The 17448-nt window shown below is 26.2% G+C and overlaps 1 protein-coding gene across 1 annotated transcript; it reads right to left on the bottom strand.

The window, feature by feature from the left end:
* Positions 1 to 783: 783 nt before the first annotated feature.
* Positions 784 to 17448, bottom strand: LOC145849931 (activating signal cointegrator 1 complex subunit 1-like). The gene is made up of 5 exons (XM_082955051.1): positions 17207 to 17448; positions 11154 to 11450; positions 3564 to 3813; positions 2854 to 3007; positions 784 to 1437 (listed from the first exon to the last, which is right to left on the bottom strand). The coding sequence occupies exons 1-5, from the start codon at positions 17425 to 17427 to the stop codon at positions 1226 to 1228; spliced, it is 1134 nt and encodes a 377-aa protein (XP_082811177.1). The 5' UTR covers positions 17428 to 17448; the 3' UTR covers positions 784 to 1225.

Below are 17448 nucleotides of genomic sequence, written 5' to 3' on the forward strand. Positions count from 1 at the left end.
ACCTTTTTAGCACAAAATACTTATAAAATGTTTTCGTAAAAATATTTTATTGTAACACATTTTACTTTCTTTAAAGAGGTTGTAACCTATAACTCAAGTGTTCACACGTCTGCTATTATTGTTGTTTATCTAATTTTAAAAGTTAATTCAAAGTTATAAATATTATTTAGTTCTTATGTGACTAAACAAGATTCATAGTACATTATTAAACACAAAATTCAGTTAATCTTCGTTTAGTTTAATTTTCTTTCATTTTTCATTTCGTTTAACTGATTGTTTTATCACTAAAGATTTAAATATTTAAATGATAAAAAAACTATGTGAAATAGCTCGTAAGAAACTTTATAAGCATGTGGTGTACGACTTGATAACCGAAAGGTTCCTTTGTACACCAGGTCCTTAGACCAAACTTTTTGAGCGCTTTTTTTATCGTTCAATAAACAATAATAATATTCTTGCAATTTTTTATTATTACAATTAAATTGTTCTAAGAAACTTTATACAAAGTTTATTGATACATCTAAAATAAAATTTTCATAGTTATGTTTTATTACACTATAAAAAGTTAAAGAATATATAAGTTTAAAACAAAACAAATAATTGGTAAATACTAATTAATCTTCAAATAAATGAAAAAGTTTCTATTTGTTTAGAATTTTCAAGACTATCAAAAAATACTGTTAGAGTAACTATCCAGCAATATTTTTAACTAAATAACTCTAGTTTCTAAAACAAAACTTACTAAATTTTTGAAAATAAGGAAACTTTGGAGTATTTAAAATTAGTAAGAATGTTGTAACAGATTAGCTTACATATCTTATGGTTTTGCTTCAAGTTTAACAAAATAATATTAATTTGTATAAGAATGTTAAAAACTATCAAATTGGGAAATAAAGGTTTTTCAATATAGATATCGTATAAAGGATTGAATAATTTAAATAAAACCAAAAAAATTATGCATAACCTTTTAATAAACAAAACACCTTTACCCACAACATTAAAAAAATTCCTAATGTTTAATAATCATGTCTACGTAATAAATAACGCTAAAAAATATTATAAATCTAAAATAATTTTAAGTAATCAACTTGTTTTACTTAACTAAGAAATAAAAGCAGATCAATTAATTTACTCACTGATAGAAAAATGTTTAAAACAACTTTCAATTTAATTTGCTTGGTACAAAAACACAGTAAAAAGGTAGCAATAACAACAATTTAAATAATTAATTCATGGCAAGTTTGCTAACAGTAGTGTAGTAACCATCGGTGAAGCTACTTCTGCTTGATAACAGTATTTCGTCAACGCATATTCGGCCGAAGTTGTAATTATTGAACTTGGTCGACTTGAGCAAATCAGAAGCGTCGAAACTTTCTCTTCTAGCGCTGTAGTCTCCCATCACACGTTTGCCAGTGTCCAGTTTCAATGTTGAAACACCTAATTGAATATTTATGAAAAAAAATTAAACTACTAAATCAACTTTTTTTTAGTATTAAACTTTTTATAAACATACTTAAAGCAAAGTATTTTTAAGTATTTTAGAAAATTTTTATAATTCAGTTTTATATAAATTTAGTCATGTATAATTTTAAGTCATGTATAATACATAAAATACACAATAATAATTTATATTCTAAAATGATTTACTTTCTTTGTTATACTACAAAAATTATAATACGGTTTATTTTTATAAAACTAATAAAAAGTTTTATTTTGTGCTGCGATCAAGATTGATAAAACATTTAAAATTTTAGTTCTGTAAGAAAAAAACTTGTGTTATGTATAGAAAAGGTATAATTAATACATAATGGTACAGTCTTATTAAGACATATTGGTTTATAAAACCGCAAAGACCACTCAAAATACAAAAATTAAACTTATAAGTGGTTATCAATTCAAAGTAAACAGCTTAGATTTTTAGATGTTAAAAAACTTTAAAATATATGTCTTAAAATATTAAACATCCAATATTTAAAAACAAAGTAAAACTATTGGTATATTTTATAAAAAAGAGTACTTATCAATTGCTTATAAGTAAAAGATACAGTTTTAAAGTTTTTTGGTGTTATTTATCCGTTTTAATCATAAAAATAAAACTTGTTTTTTAATTACTGTACTTGTCCAAAACTAAACTAATGTTAACTAAAGTATTATAAAAGTATTTTTAAACTACATGATTTGCTGTATATACTAAAATAAATACCAAAAAAATTATTAGTTTTCTAACTAACAGAATAAATTAAGTTCTCTAAAGCTGTTAATAAACTACATAATTTTTTATTTAAAGCTGTCGTAAGTTTTAGTTTGCTTAATCTACGTAGAAGCGTGGTGATTTTTATAACATTTTGAAAAACTAAAACCATAATAAAACAATAGGTATTACATTACAGACTTATGACTTATAGATATTGAATACTTATAAAACTTAAAAATCCTATTTTCATTCTTTTTTTGGTGACAAGCAGTTTAACAGTATAAGCCTTACTATGTTTGTCTAATGAAATTTTAGTATTAGAAAAAAAAAACTCTATTTATGTATAGCTTTGGAAGAGGTCAACTTTCGAATTTTAAATAAAAATCAGAAAAAAAGTAGGAGTTAGACCTTAAATTTTCATTAAATTCAATATTAAATAAAATTTTACAAGATTTTAGACACAGATAATAAGTTTTCAATTTGCTACAATAAAAAAAGTATTTCGTTTTATTTCGAAGTAGAAACTTAAAATCCTGCTTTATTAATACTGCCTGACTAGATCAAATTTATGAGTTTGTTTTACTACAAAATTATTATTTTAAATTAACATAAGGCTTTACAATAATTTACAGACGTAACTACGTAAAAAGATAGGAAACCTTGAATTCCTGGTCTAAACTTTGAGTTTATCAAAGTGGCATGCAATTTCACACCACGGTCGTGTATCAGCGGTTTTTGACAGAAATTTCTCCTCACAAAAGTATCCATGAGTTCATCCGCTAACTTCTGCAGTGTGTCGTTCTTGCATTCAACCTTTTTGATTTTTCAAGTAGCTAACTTTTGTTACGTTGATAAAAGTTTAAACAGTTTCTTTAATTCTATAAATTAAGCTAAACTATTATCAAGTGACAACATAAATACAGTTTTTTGTTATTAGCAAAATTATTCTAACTTTCGAGTTTATATTTTTAGGATTAAAACTTATTCTACGTCTAAAAATGCAATTAAAAAAAATTATAGAGCAGTCTGTTATTTTTTTCTCATTCAAAAGTGGGAGTTAATTTTTAATGACGTTACTTAGAAAAAAATATGTATCATTACTTATGTACTGTTTACAAAGAATAAAAGTATAATAAGTTTGTTTATAAAATATTCTAAAACTATAATCGTTTTAGTAAAAATGAAACTTACTAGTAGTTAATAAGAAGAAATTATAACTGTAAAAAAAAAAACATGTACAGCGTATACAGTTTTTAATAGAAAATTCTAAATCATTTAAACTAAAACAATACATTATCATTGTACGTTAACAACTAAACTTTTTTTTCTAGTATAAATCTTTTTAAGTTTCTTGCAAAAACAAACTAACTTTAGCGTACAAAACATCAACATCACTAGGGTCGTCATTCATCACTTCCAAACCTTTGATATCAACAAACAGCTTATCGCCTCCGGTTACGTTTTTGTATGGAAATTGCTGGAGCAGGTCAATACCCTGCTCGAGTTCGCAAACATCCAGCAGGTTCAGCACGCATATTGTCAAGTGAAGTTTGGATGGGGTTTGAAACAAACACTCGTCAATGTTCCTGCCTATATCTCGTCGACGGAGTATGTCATCTCTGTAAAGGTATTCAATGATTAGACTCAAAAGCAAAAAGTGAGATTACTTCAGATTTTTTTTCTTTTTGGTATTTATCCTATAATCACAAACTGTTTTATTTCAAAATATCTTATAACATTTTAATTTAATTTTCTGTTTAAGAAAAGTTGGCCGAGAAACAAGAACGAGTTTGAAAGAAGTTCTAAATAATCAGGTAAAAAGTATGATACTAAACAAGTAGAGGGTTGGTGGGACATGAGAAAAAAAAAGGTGTTGGAAAAGAACTAAAAGATTGGAGGAATGAAGATAATCTTTTAAAAAAGAAAGTGGCTTTAGTAGATATAGTTGACTCTTAAAATTGCTTAATTATAGACTATGCTGATCGGATCGAAGACTATCAAAGAAACAACATTAAAACAAAGGATTTGGGGAAAGTAATGTACAGTAACCTCTCGCATCTTTACGCACTAGTGACGTTACGCACTCTCGTTTAGTTACGCATTTTAGAATTCTAAATAATTCAAACTATGAAAATTATAGTTTTCTTTAATATTGAAAAAGTTAGGTTTATCGTATATTTTTAATGTAAAATATATTTTTAAATACTAACTCACCACTCTATATCTTTGTACTTTGTAAACTTATGTTCCTTGACTAGTTAATAAACATTTAGTTATACCTGAGTATATCAGAAATTTTGTTAGCAATAAGAGATTGAATTAAAATTCTAAAAGAAATAGGACTGTGTTAAATAATAAAAGTAAAACAAAATAATGAGAGATTGTAACACAAATAAATAGTACAGTACTCTTGCCCTATATATAAATAAACATCTAAAAAGTAATTTAATGAAACTTCCTAGCAAAAATTAGCAGTGATTCTCAATAAATATAGAGCTCAAACTTAAAACAACTCTCAATTGTTTTATTTAGTAAACATATCACTATTTGACGTTTTTTAGTTTAAGTTCTTCTTCTGTAACACTTGCTGTGCACAGAAGTTCGCTAAGTAGAATAAAATATAAATGTCAAGTATCAAATAAGTCAGATGTAAGTAATGATAAAATCTACTTTTATTAAAATTAGTAAAATTTTTCTACAAGTGTTATTATTTTATGTAAAATTAAAACCTTTTTTTTATATGTATAGTTTTATCTTTTGTTATCATATTTATAAATAAAGTGAACAAATTAATAAAAGTGGGAAAGTCCTCAGTCGCTTTTAACTAGATGCAATATGAAAAAAACAGTCTTTATAGTAAATATATTTAGTACCTCTCGTATCTTTACGATATCTCGTATGTTTAAGCACTTTTTCTGTGGACACAATGTGCGTAAATAAGCGAGAGGTTACTGTAACTAAAAAGATGAAACTGAAATACCAGAATATAAAGATTTTTTTTTATTTCTAGGCTTACCACGATCATATGAGGCAAAAGTTTCCTCATTTTTACTAAGTGGAAAAATCCCAAGCCAAAGTTGAAATTTAATATGAGTTATGTTCGGAAGGGTACAGCATGGACGCGTGGTTTCAATATCTAGGCAGCAGAAAACCTAAAACTAATGTGGTATCCCTGAGAAGCAGCTAGTGTACTAACAGGTTGGTCGATATATTGTGAACTGTGTTCTTGATAATAACAAGCATGATGTTTCTTAATAAGATGCTAATGTATCATATCTTATTTAGGGTTCAAAATCCACCCAGTCAAACTCGAGAACCGCTTACCGATCGAGGGTAAGGGGTAACAGTGATAGTGAAAATAAATAAAAAATAAATTAAGAAATGCAAAAAACATATAAAAAAAACTAATAAATAACGAAAATATAAAAAAGTTGGGTGGATTTTCAAAAATATCGAATAAGAAAGGTTTTGTAATATAAAAAAGTAAATGTCTGTTGAAGCTGAAATAAAAGTATTGGTTGAGTCCTCCAAAATTGGGAAACAGTTGAAAGAAAAACTGATTGCCATTGGAAGTAAGAACGACAATGAATTTAGTTGTTTTCAAGCTGAGATGCTTAAATTGAAGGAAGATTATAATGAAAAAAGTAGAATCATTGAAAATAACATTGATAAGATTCAAAAGGATGAATTCAGCAGTAAGAGAATAGACAATATAGAAAATAGAATTACAGAATTACAAAAAAGTTTCTCAGAATTTAAGTCTGATTTTTCTTCTAAATTTAACAAGTTTGAAACTAAATTCTCCAAATATGCTGATGCTATGCAGAAAAGTGAACCAACAGAAATTATCACAAACATTAGTACCAAATTGAATTTAGTAGCAGAAAAAATAGAGGCTGAAAATGAACAAAAACTGAAAGAAAAAAAAGGCTTTAAATGTAATAATATTTAACATTCCAGAAAGTAAAAATCCAGCTCATAATGCACTAGAAAGTTGCAAAAATGATCTAAAAATTATTCAACAAGTATTAGGAGAAAATAAAATGAAAAAAGAAGAGTTTAAGTCACTTTATCGAGTGGGTAAAATTGCAGATGACAAAATCAGACCAATTATAGTCAAATTAAACAATTTAGCATCCAAACACAGACTGTTAAGACTGAGAGATTTGAAAATGTTTAATGGTGAAATTGAATCAAAAATCTACATCAACCCTGACAGAACTTTCTTGGAAATTGAAGCTTTCAGAACATTGAGAAAAGAAGTTAAAATAAAGCAAGCCATCGCTGATGAGAAAAAAATGAACATAAAATATGTTATAAGGAACAACAAGATAGTTGAACTGACAAAACAGCCCTTTCGTTACCGCTCCAAGGACATCTGGGATTAGTGGAGGAAATCGTGAGTCAACGGGTATAAATTTATTAAGTGATAGGATTAATTTTAACACTAACAAGTTTTCCTATATAAATTGTAACAACAACTATTTAAATGTTTGTTACACTAATATAAGATCTGTTTTAAATAAATTTTATATTTTAGAGAACTATATAAATTTGAATAACATTGATTTATTTTTTTTGACTGAAACATGGTTGACTAATAAGGTCAACGATGCCACAGTGTGTCCTATTAACTATAACATTTACCGAAGTGATAGGTCTAGTAGGGGTGGAGGTGTTGCTATCCTTTTCAAAAATTCGCTTAAAGTTTTTAAAGTTAAAAACGATTCTATCTCTACTAGCAACATCAATTTTGAATACCTATGTGTAGATGTAATTTAAAAAAAGGTGAAATTAAGATTTTGTTGTGTCTACCTTCCTCCGTTGTCTGCGAGATGCGCACTGACTGTTCAAAATGTAATTAAAATGATTAAAATAATTTTTCCAAAAGAGTGTTCTTTTTATGTTCTTGGTGATTTTAATATGCCAAATATAGATTGGAGGATTCCTAGCGCAGATTTCAATAAACCCCATGAGTGTTTTCTTGATTTTTGTACAGACAATTTTTTAACCCAACTAATTGAAAATCCGACCCATAAGAATGGTAACATTCTCGATCTCATATTATGCAATCATTTTGGTCTAGATAGAATCATATCACACTCAACTAATTTTTCATTAACAAACACTTGTGACCATAACTTGCTTTCACTAAAAATTAAATTTGAAAATAAAATAGTACCTATTGCTAAAGAAGTCTCATATGACTATAAAAAAGCAGATTTTGAAAGCATCAATGATTTCCTGTCAAAACTTAATTGGACCTCTTTATTTAAAAATTCAGAAAATCTCCAGCATTTTTACGATCAATTCATTAGCTTAATCCAAATCTCAATCAAACGTTTTGTTCCAATTTATTCTAAAAATAACAAAAGTAAAAAATATCCATCTCATATTAAAAAGTTATTAAAAGAAAAAGCGAATCTATACAAAGAAAGTAAGACAAATAAATCACTTTTGATAAAATACAAAAACAAGTCTAAAGAATATCAATTAGCTGTTAAAAAATACAACGTTGAATATGAAAACAAATTCTGCAAAAACCCAAATTTAAAAAAGTTTTATAGCTACGTGAAATCTAAACTTAAGATAAATAATTCCATACATCTCTTATATGATAATGATAAAAACAAAACAGTAACCTCAGATTTTGAAATAGCAACACTTTTTAACATAAATTTTCAAAAAGTTTTTAAAAAAGACGAGAGTTACCAATCTTTTATGCTACCCCAAAAGAATTGTAGTAAAATGCAAAAATTTTTCATAACCTATGAAGACATTATAAGTTCAATTAACCACTTAAAAGATAAAATCATAAGAACGCCAGAAAACATTCCACCCTATTATATCAAGCATGTTATCCAATCAATAATTTTTCCACTTTCATTAATATTTAATTGCTCTCTAGAACTATCTGATGTTCCTAAACAATGGAAAACATCTTTTATTATTCCTGTGCACAAGAAAGGTAATATACACGATGCGTTAAATTACAGACCAATATCTCTAACAAGTGGCTTTTCAAGAATTTATGAACATATTGTATCTGTAAAAATTCTCAATCACCTCTTTGATAACAAATTATTAACTAACAAACAGTTTGGTTTTGTTCCAAACCGCTCATCAACCATTCAACTTTTAACATGCTTACATTCTTGGTTAGTTCCTTATCTCAAAAATGAATTTACTAAAGTAGTTTATACGGATATTCAAAAAGCCTTTGATTCAGTATCACACAAAAGATTATTAAAAATTTTAAATCAGTATGGGCTACATGAAAGCTTAATTGATTGGTTTGATAACTTTTTAAATAATAGATCACAAAGAGTACTCATCAATAATACGCTTTCTGACTCTTTACAATCTACAGTGGAGTACCACAAGGTGGTGTAGTTGGTCCCCTTCTCTTTTAATTTATATTAATGATATTTGTTCAAACATTGATATCAAAAGTGAGATAAGCTTATTTGCAGATGATGCCAAAATCTTTAGTCAGTCAAATACTTCATTACAACTATCTCTAGATAATATTTACATATGGTTAAAAACAAGAAAACTAAACTTAAATCCTAGCAAATGTAAAATTCTAACCATTAACAAAAAAGAATCTTCTCCAACTAACCTCTTAATCAATAACATCAAGTTACCAGAAATTAAAGTTTTTAAAGATTTGGGAATTTATATTTCTAAAGATTTGAAATGGAATGAACATATCAACTATTTATATAAGATTGCAAAAACTACATGTTATCAAATATTAAAAAGTTTTAAAACTAATTCTGCTTCAATTCTGACAAAACTATTTAAAACATACATTCGCCCTAAACTTGAGTTTAGTACACAAATTTGGTCACCCCATTTAAAAAAGGATATTAAAAAAATTGAATCTGTGCAAAGGAGTTTTACCCGTCATATTTGTAGTCGTTGCAACATATCTTACACGTCATATAATGATAGAATGTTTAAGTTTGGCTTGAAATCACTGGAACATAGAAGATGGGAATTTGGTTTATTAACTCTTTACAAAATTATCAATGGCAAATATAAAAGTTTTTTTAACCAGTTTTTTAATTTTTCCCAAAATAAATATCAACTAAGAGGAAATAATTTGAAAATAAATGATTTTCAAAACAGTCAGTGGCAAGGCGCATTTTTTCACAGAGCAAAAGCTATGTGGAACAGACTACCTCAGGATATAGTATCTTGTGAGAGGGTAGAACAATTTCGTTTAAAGCTAAAAGAATTTGATTTAAATACAATAAATACCAGTAAAATTTACTAATTTTCCACTATAAACAAAAGAAAAAATATTCGTTTCCCTACGCCTCCCCCCTACAAACTATTAGTTTACTTATTTATTTTGTAGTTATGAATTTTGTTTTATAAGCGATGATTTTAGACAAACTTCTTTACTGTGTGTACTAAGTAATATATAAATTTAAATTTTTTGAATTGAATTTTTAATTTAGTTCATTTGTTTATCATATTGTGTTTAACTTTGTGTTTTCATTTAAATTATGTTTGTATATATATATATATATATATATAATCTATCTTAAAGTTTTGAATGTAAGTTTATTTTCTTTTTCTCTTTTTGTGTGTCCTGTTTAAGTGGCTCAGGTTTTGATGCCTGAGTCCAACATTGCACAATAAACAATAAAATAAAAATTTTAAACGCTGGTGGATTTTGATAGTATACCCTTGTTTACACTAAATAAAGCAAGTAAAAATTATAAAATTTGTACTACATAAAGCTAGACTAAAACTACAATTGAACACAAATGAATGATAAAGTATCTTAGAACTTAAGACAACAAAGCGGTCACAGTTTATCTTTAAAAACGAACAAACTTTTGCATTACAACACACTTAGCTTCCATCATTCCTTTTGTGAGAAATTGCGAGAAAAATATTTTTTATAAGCATTGCAAAAATTTATCTCCTTGTAAAAAAATATTCTAATTATTTTACAAAAACATGTTTAGAAAAACTTCAAAGAATGTCTTTTTATATCTATGCTTAGTTCTGAAATAAGTCTTTTAAAATTAAAAAAAAGCATGCCATCTGCAAACCCGGATTGAAACTAATTTAATATTTTGACAATCATTGTAAGTATATTCAAAAAAAAATTTTTTTAATAATTTTTTATATTTTTGAATGACTAGCAAATCAACTTTGACTTTGAAGGCTTCATTAAACTTAGTCTGTTATAAAAACGAGTTTTTAATATTTCATGAACTTAAGCTATACTTTTAATTCTTTCTTATCTAGTTTTTAAACTTTTTTATGTAGCAACATGATTTAAAATTTAAACTATAAAAAGTTAAGTTTAATTTGAACACTTTTTTTGTAGGTTTAAAATTGACAGGGTGGGTCACTAAAGTCATTAACATTTAAATTTCATTAATTTAAAATATTAGCATAAAAATGCTATTTTATTATATAGAGTTGTTAAACTTTATGTTTGGTATTCAACTACTCAAATGGATTTTGTACTTTACTTACAAACTCCAATTTATTGAGAACAAAACATTACTTAAAAACTTACAAATTACTTAGTAAAAATTGAGAGGCAGTTAAAAGAATTAGTTAATCCAAGTCAGGGATTCCAAAAGTGTTCTGCTTGTTGAGGGATATTTTGGCTACCAGAGGTAAAAACTAGTAGAGAAAAAATTTAAATGGGTGGTTAACTGTTAAAAGGATAATATGCCACAATGGTGGCATTCGTTTTTTTAATTTCTGCCAAGATTGCTGTTATGAAAATGAGTTTGGGTAACCCTGTTTTAAACTACTTTACAGCAAATTGTTTGTTTGACTACTAAATAATTCAAACAAGTATTTATCTTTAATGTTGCTTTACCATTATGAGCATAAAATAATCTAAAAAAAGTCTGTTTTTCATAAATAAAAACGAAAAAAGTTTGATATGTGCTTAATCAATAATCAATTAAAAAAACACCTGAATTTCTTAAAGTTAGCCAACACTGGCTCCACGCTCAACTTTACGCTGAGAAAGTGGGTGAACGGGGCCCTCCACCTCACGTCCATGGACAGGATGTGGATGCGGTTGGCGCAGGATACGGCCGACTTGCGGTCCTTGCAAGTGACGACGACGGGCTTGGGGCGAGCGTACTTGTTGCGCTGCGGGTAGTCGATCTTCGCGCCCGTTTCGTGTTCCATTTGCTTTCTCAGCGAGTGCTTGGCTCCTATCATGTAGGCGTGCAAGCATTGAGGAATTGCTAGATTTACTTGCCACCTGTTCAAGATAAGTAGCTTGTTACTTTAACTAAACAATTATGCAATTAAATTATAGTATTTAAAAAGTTAAAACTTAGTTTAATTTTGTATCTGTAAAACTAGAAAAAAACAATTTAGAAAATAAAAAACTCTTATTTAAGTCATCATATTTGGTTTTATTATTTTAAATACGGGAAGCTTTGTAGAATGTTAGTAAATATTTTAGAAATAAAAGGACTAAATAAAAAACATTTGTAAATATAAAGTTTTTTAAACAAGATCACTTGAAAAAATTCCTACCATCTCACTTTAAGTTTTAATTTATATACCTTTCATCAAATGTTTAAAAGGGCCTTTTAGTTCTTTAACACTTTGTAACTTAATATTTTCTTTAAGTTCATAGGTCTATCTAAGTTACTATTTTACCTTAAAAGTTTAAACTAAATAAAGCCAGCAGGACCAGTAAAATTTTGATTACTTCATTATTACCTTATGTCAATAAGAACTCAAGAATTATAGAGAAAAAAATATCAACCAATTAATTATTCAATCTTATCACTCAGCAAAACCAAGAGTTACTTTCATATCTAGACCATTGAAGAGACCTAGGGGCAAAGACCCAATATCAGAATATAAAAAAGTATGGTAGTTTACCAGTTTTACTGCTTCTGTGAAGATAGCTATGTTGGTATGAGTTCAAGGCATTTTGGTAAAAGGAAAAAAGAACATATTTCAAAAAGTATTGATGAATTTTGTAAAATGAGTAATATAGAAAATAAACATAAAAGAGTAGTAAATGTTGCAAATATGCACGAAGACACTTTTGCACGAAAGGTCATTTTTCACGAGAGTAGAAAAATAAAGTAAGTAAAAAGAAATAAATTTAGAAAAAAAAAAAAGATAAATTAACTTAAAAAAAGTTACCGACCGAGGGTAAAGGTTAACAGTGATAATAAAAATAAATAAAAAATAATAACAAAAAAACTAAAAAAGAAAACTTTATAAAAATTATTAAAAAAAAAATGAAAAAAAGGTTAACTCAAAATCAATTATAAAAAACGAAAAAAAAAACCAACCGAGGGTAAGGGGTAATAATGAAAGTAAAATAAAAAGCTAAAGTTTGAAAAAAAAAAAGATATTTTAACTTGTGATAAAAAGTCTTTGTGCAAAAGTGACTCCTCATGCAAAACTGACGCTATGCTAAAGTGTCCTTGAGCAAAAATTTCACTTTGTGCATATTAACTCCTACACGCTTCAAGAAGATCTGCTACTGCAGAACACCTAGTTAATAACGCTGATTGCGCAAGTAGTTATAATTTTAAAAAACTTTAAATTATAAAAAAAAATAAAACATTTTCGTTTCATTAAATTTGAGGCTATATTTTTTTTACTAAAAATAACCTAAGTTGTGTAAACGTAAATATTTTGATTATACTGTTTCTTTGTTTTAATAAATAGTTTTATAAATTTTAACTTTTTTGTTTTATATAGTTTCATAGTAATTAAAACTATTATATGATTACCCTTTGCTAATTATTGTTACTTTTACATTGATTACATTTTAACTATATAAGTTGGATTTGAAGTTTTAATTATATTGCTCAGTAAACAACTGAAGAGTTAAGCACGAAATGCATTTTGTTATGAAAATTTGAGTTATGTGTAGTATTCAATTATATTATTGAGCTATTAAAAAAAATTTTTAATCTTATTAGTACATAAAAAATATCGACCAAGAGAATGGGTTAGGGGTAAAAGTGATAGTAAAGAAAATTGTCAAGTAAAAACTAAAAACAATTTAAAAACAAAGTTACTGACCAAGAGTAAAGGTTAAGGCCAGTAGTTATACTTAAAAAATAAAATAAAAGTAATTGACCAAGGGTAAGGGGTAACAGTGATATTAAAAAAAAATTAACCTTGCGAAAATGATCCATCGTGAAAAAATATCCTCCAATGCAAAAGTGTACTTTTGTGCATATTTGACACCTACATGAGTCGAAGTGACAAAAGAACTTACAATTTTTTTTTCTACTTGAGAAAAAATTTAAAGCAGCAAACAAATAATCAACAGTTAGATAAAATGCTGAAACTGCAGCAAAACAGATAAATATAAAAATATTTAAATAGTACAACCAATACTAAATAATCAAATAAGTTTGTATAAAAATACACTATAAATTTTTGTAACCACGTTTCTTTTTGTTAAAATAATTACCCAGTTTTACAGAGTTTTGATTGAAAAGTATTTTTAGTACAACTTTCATGACCAATTATAGAATAAAATTAAGAAAACTGTGTATTAGATAGGTTAAACTTACTAAAAAGACATTATATTGCTATTTTAAATATTTTTATTCCGTTGCAACATGTTTTTTTTTTCAGTTTTAGGAATAAGCTTTTTAAAGTTTTTTATCATAAGATTATTTTAAAGTCATAGTACTAATATTACATAAATAGTCTCAATACCTAGTTATATGTATAATAGTTTTTAGAGTCTGCTTGTTATTTAACAAACATAAACTCATTACATGCTTTTTCTAAAAATTCTTTTGTTGACATTTTTAAAGTTAACTCTTAAAAAAAAAACTCATAAACTGACACCATATTAACCAAAATAAAGATAAGTATAAACTCTTAAAACAAGAAAAAACTAGCAAGAATAATTTATTTCTTTTCTATCTACTACAGTTTAGTAACGTTTTTTAATCATTATTACTAGTTAGTACACTGCATCAGCAGCTAGTAACGATCTTTTTTGTTTTATGATATTACAAAGTACTAAGAATTTTTATTTTATTACAATATATATATTTATTTATATTGGTTTTATTTAAAACTGAGTCTGCTTTGAAAAATCTTAAAAGAATTTAATAAATATTATTTCTCCTCTCGAAGTTGAGATCTTTACATTAGTTTTCGAAAAACCAAAACATATTACATTGGCTCATTTATGTTAGCTAAAAATATAAAGAATGATTGAGTCTTTATGGGCTATAATACTTTGATTAGTTCTATATTTTGTAAAGTTTTTTTTAAAAAATCATTATAAACATATTGACCACAATTTTTAAGTTATCAATTTTCTTAGAAATTAAAAATCACTAAAAATAAATCTACCTGTTTATTTTTGATTGAAAAACTAATTTTTAAAGACACATTCCTTAACTAGATCGAAAGATTAATAGCTAATACATCTAGCTAATTTTTAAATTTAAAAATCTTGAATAAAAAAACATTAGAAAAGCACTGGACTGCACCACATGAAAATCAACAACTTTGATAGCATAACTTCTAAGCTATGCTAAACATAGCTAAAACTACTATTTAGACAAAAAAAAAAGACTAAGAAGAAAGACTCTTTTTATTGAAATAACTATAAATACTTTAAACTAGTTTAATAAAAGAAAGAAATATATATTGAAAGTGAAAAAGTTTTTTTATTTTTCAGTTTGCTTCTTTTATAGGATATATAAAACTCACTGATTTATATCCCTTTCTTCTCAAACTTACGTAGACTCTTAGTATGTGATTACAATTCTGCTAAGATAAAGTTCTTGGATAAGATACAGTTGTTAAAAAAAATTGTGGACACCCACTTTAGCTTATATACTTAAAAGTTTTGCTATTTTTAAAATTTTAGTTTATTTTGTAATGTTAAGAAATACTTTTAGACAAGTTTCTATTTTTGTATACAAATAGGTAGTTATAGTTAATTTATTCTAGTAATAACATTGTTAATGTTAGACATAACAAACACTTGTTTTGCAAAATAAACTTTTTTGATAGTTTTTTGAAATAACCTATTTGTTGAGACCTCTTTAAATGCTAAAAAATACACTTCTTTATCATTAATATAAATTGAAAGTTTGTAATATTATTGTTAAAAACTTCAAGTTTTTTAGGATTTTCTGAAAGTATAAAACTTTAAGCTTTTCTAGGTTTTACAGTCAGTTTGTCACCCTAGAATTTTTTATACATGTAAGGAATACAACTTTTGAATATAGTAAAACTAGCATGAATTTATCAGTAAAGTAATTTTTCACCTAAAAAACTGATTAATCACCCTTTTGAAAAATCACACTTATGTTTTTTACAACATGATCTTTATTTGTAGATTCTATTTGAATAAGACCTATTTACAACAACTGAGGATCTCCTATATGCAAGTATAGGAGTGAAACATTGTTTTGTTTGTAATAAACTGTTGAAATAAATATTGGGTAATTAACACAGCTAAAAAATGCTTTTTAAATATTGTTAATTACCAAAATATTTTTTGAGAAATAGACAGTACAGTAATTATTGACTACAATTAGTACCTTACACTGTAACAAATTGTCCTTTGTTATTTTTGAATTTGGCGCTAAAGAGTATTTATGTTTTATTATTGATTTGTGTTATTAGTTGTTATATATATTTAGTTACTGTATGTTTTGCATTTTTTGTTTTATAAACACATTGTTGAACAACTACTACTGGAGAACTAGGTATATGTGGAAGTAAATATTTATTTGTATATAAATAAAGTAAAATCAACCCCTAAACCAAGGCCAAGGGTTACAACACGGGAAAACCAAAAACCAATTAAAAACAAAAATTTTTTTTAAAACAATTCTTCTTAGCTTTTTTATGAGGTAATTAACTTTTAAATATTATTAACTTTCCAAATAACTTTTAGGAAGTGGTTTTAAAAAAGTTATAGTAGAAGTTTTAAGATTAAAAAAATGGATTTTTACAAAATGTCCGTAATTTATTAAACATTTTGTTAGTAAAGTTTAACAATGATTGTTTAAAAACTGTAGGAAAAGATGGATTTTTAGTATTTTTACTTCTTTAGTTTGTGTCTCCGGGAAGGGGAACGGGTCAAATATGCACAAGACACTTTTGCACAAAGGGTCATTTTTGCACTAGATGACTAGAATAAAAAAAATTAAAAAAATTAAAAAAAAAAAAAAGAAAAAAAACTACGGACCAAGGTAAAGGTTAGGGTTAACAGTGATTGTAAAATTAATGATAAAAAGCAAATTGTAAAATTTCTAATTTATTTTAAAAAATCATTCAACCCATGTAAAAATGTCTTAGCACAAAAGTGACCCTTCGTGCAAAAAGTCCTTTGTGCATATTTGACTCCTACCCCCTAGAAAACCAATTTAACTTTCAAACTTTGATCGCCTATATTTCAAAAACCACATTAAATTCAAAAGTAGTTTATTTAAGTAAAAAAAAAACAAAGCGTTTTAACCCCTATGCTTTTCACCTATTTTTAAGTATTTTAGCTAGGCTAAAGTTTATGGTAGCTATGATAACATATTATAGTTAAAAAATTTTAGATTTTATTTTTGAGTCAATATCATTAAATAGTAAAAGTATTAAAGTTTGACATTATAATTTTATAAGTTTCAAAAATTTAAAATATTTCATTAATTTAAAAAACTCAGTTATATTTTTTAAATACTTCATAGTTATTTAAAATATATTGGTCAAACAAAATTAATATCAAAAAAATACTTAAAGAAATTACCTAAAAAATCTGACAAAAAAAATTTCAACCTGTTAAGTTAAACACAAAAATAATAAAAAATAAACTATTTTAACACATGCATAATTTAATATTTTTACTTTAAGTCACAATTAACAATAACTAAAAAATAATTTTGTTTTTATTTTGTTTCATAGAAAACAATAAAAAAGTACTAATAAAACTACTATGAAACTTTGTTCATAAATTAACACTATAATAAAAACAAACTGTTCTAAAACTGAGTATAAACAAACCCCCCATTATTTGGTTGAAAAACATCAAAGTCACATGAATCTTCACAGTCCTCTTCAAAGCCATCTTCATCGTCCTCCATCAACCAGTCTCCTCCAAAGCCGTTGTCAGGATCAAATTCCTGGACGTCTTCATGAGTTTCATTTACTTCGCCTTGACTGAAGTAATCACAATAAATTCTGCCACCAATTTGCACAACCCGAGGGTTTAGAACATCATCCATTGTTAAATTCTATAAACTATT

Source organism: Thalia democratica, chromosome 2, assembly GCF_965202585.1.
Source record: "Thalia democratica chromosome 2, ktThaDemo2.hap1.1, whole genome shotgun sequence".
NCBI classification, from domain to species: domain Eukaryota; kingdom Metazoa; phylum Chordata; class Thaliacea; order Salpida; family Salpidae; genus Thalia; species Thalia democratica.

Coding starts and splice junctions, on each gene's coding strand:
- LOC145849931 (XM_082955051.1), bottom strand. CDS start 17,427: ATGGATGATGTTCTAAACCCTCGGGTTGTGCAAATTGGTGGCAGAATT. Junction 3,814..11,153: donor GCTAACTTTAAGAAATTCAG/GTGTTTTTTTAA, acceptor ATACCTTTACAG/AGATGACATACTCCGTCGAC. Junction 3,008..3,563: donor TTGATGTTTTGTACGCTAAA/GTTAGTTTGTTT, acceptor AAAATCAAAAAG/GTTGAATGCAAGAACGACAC.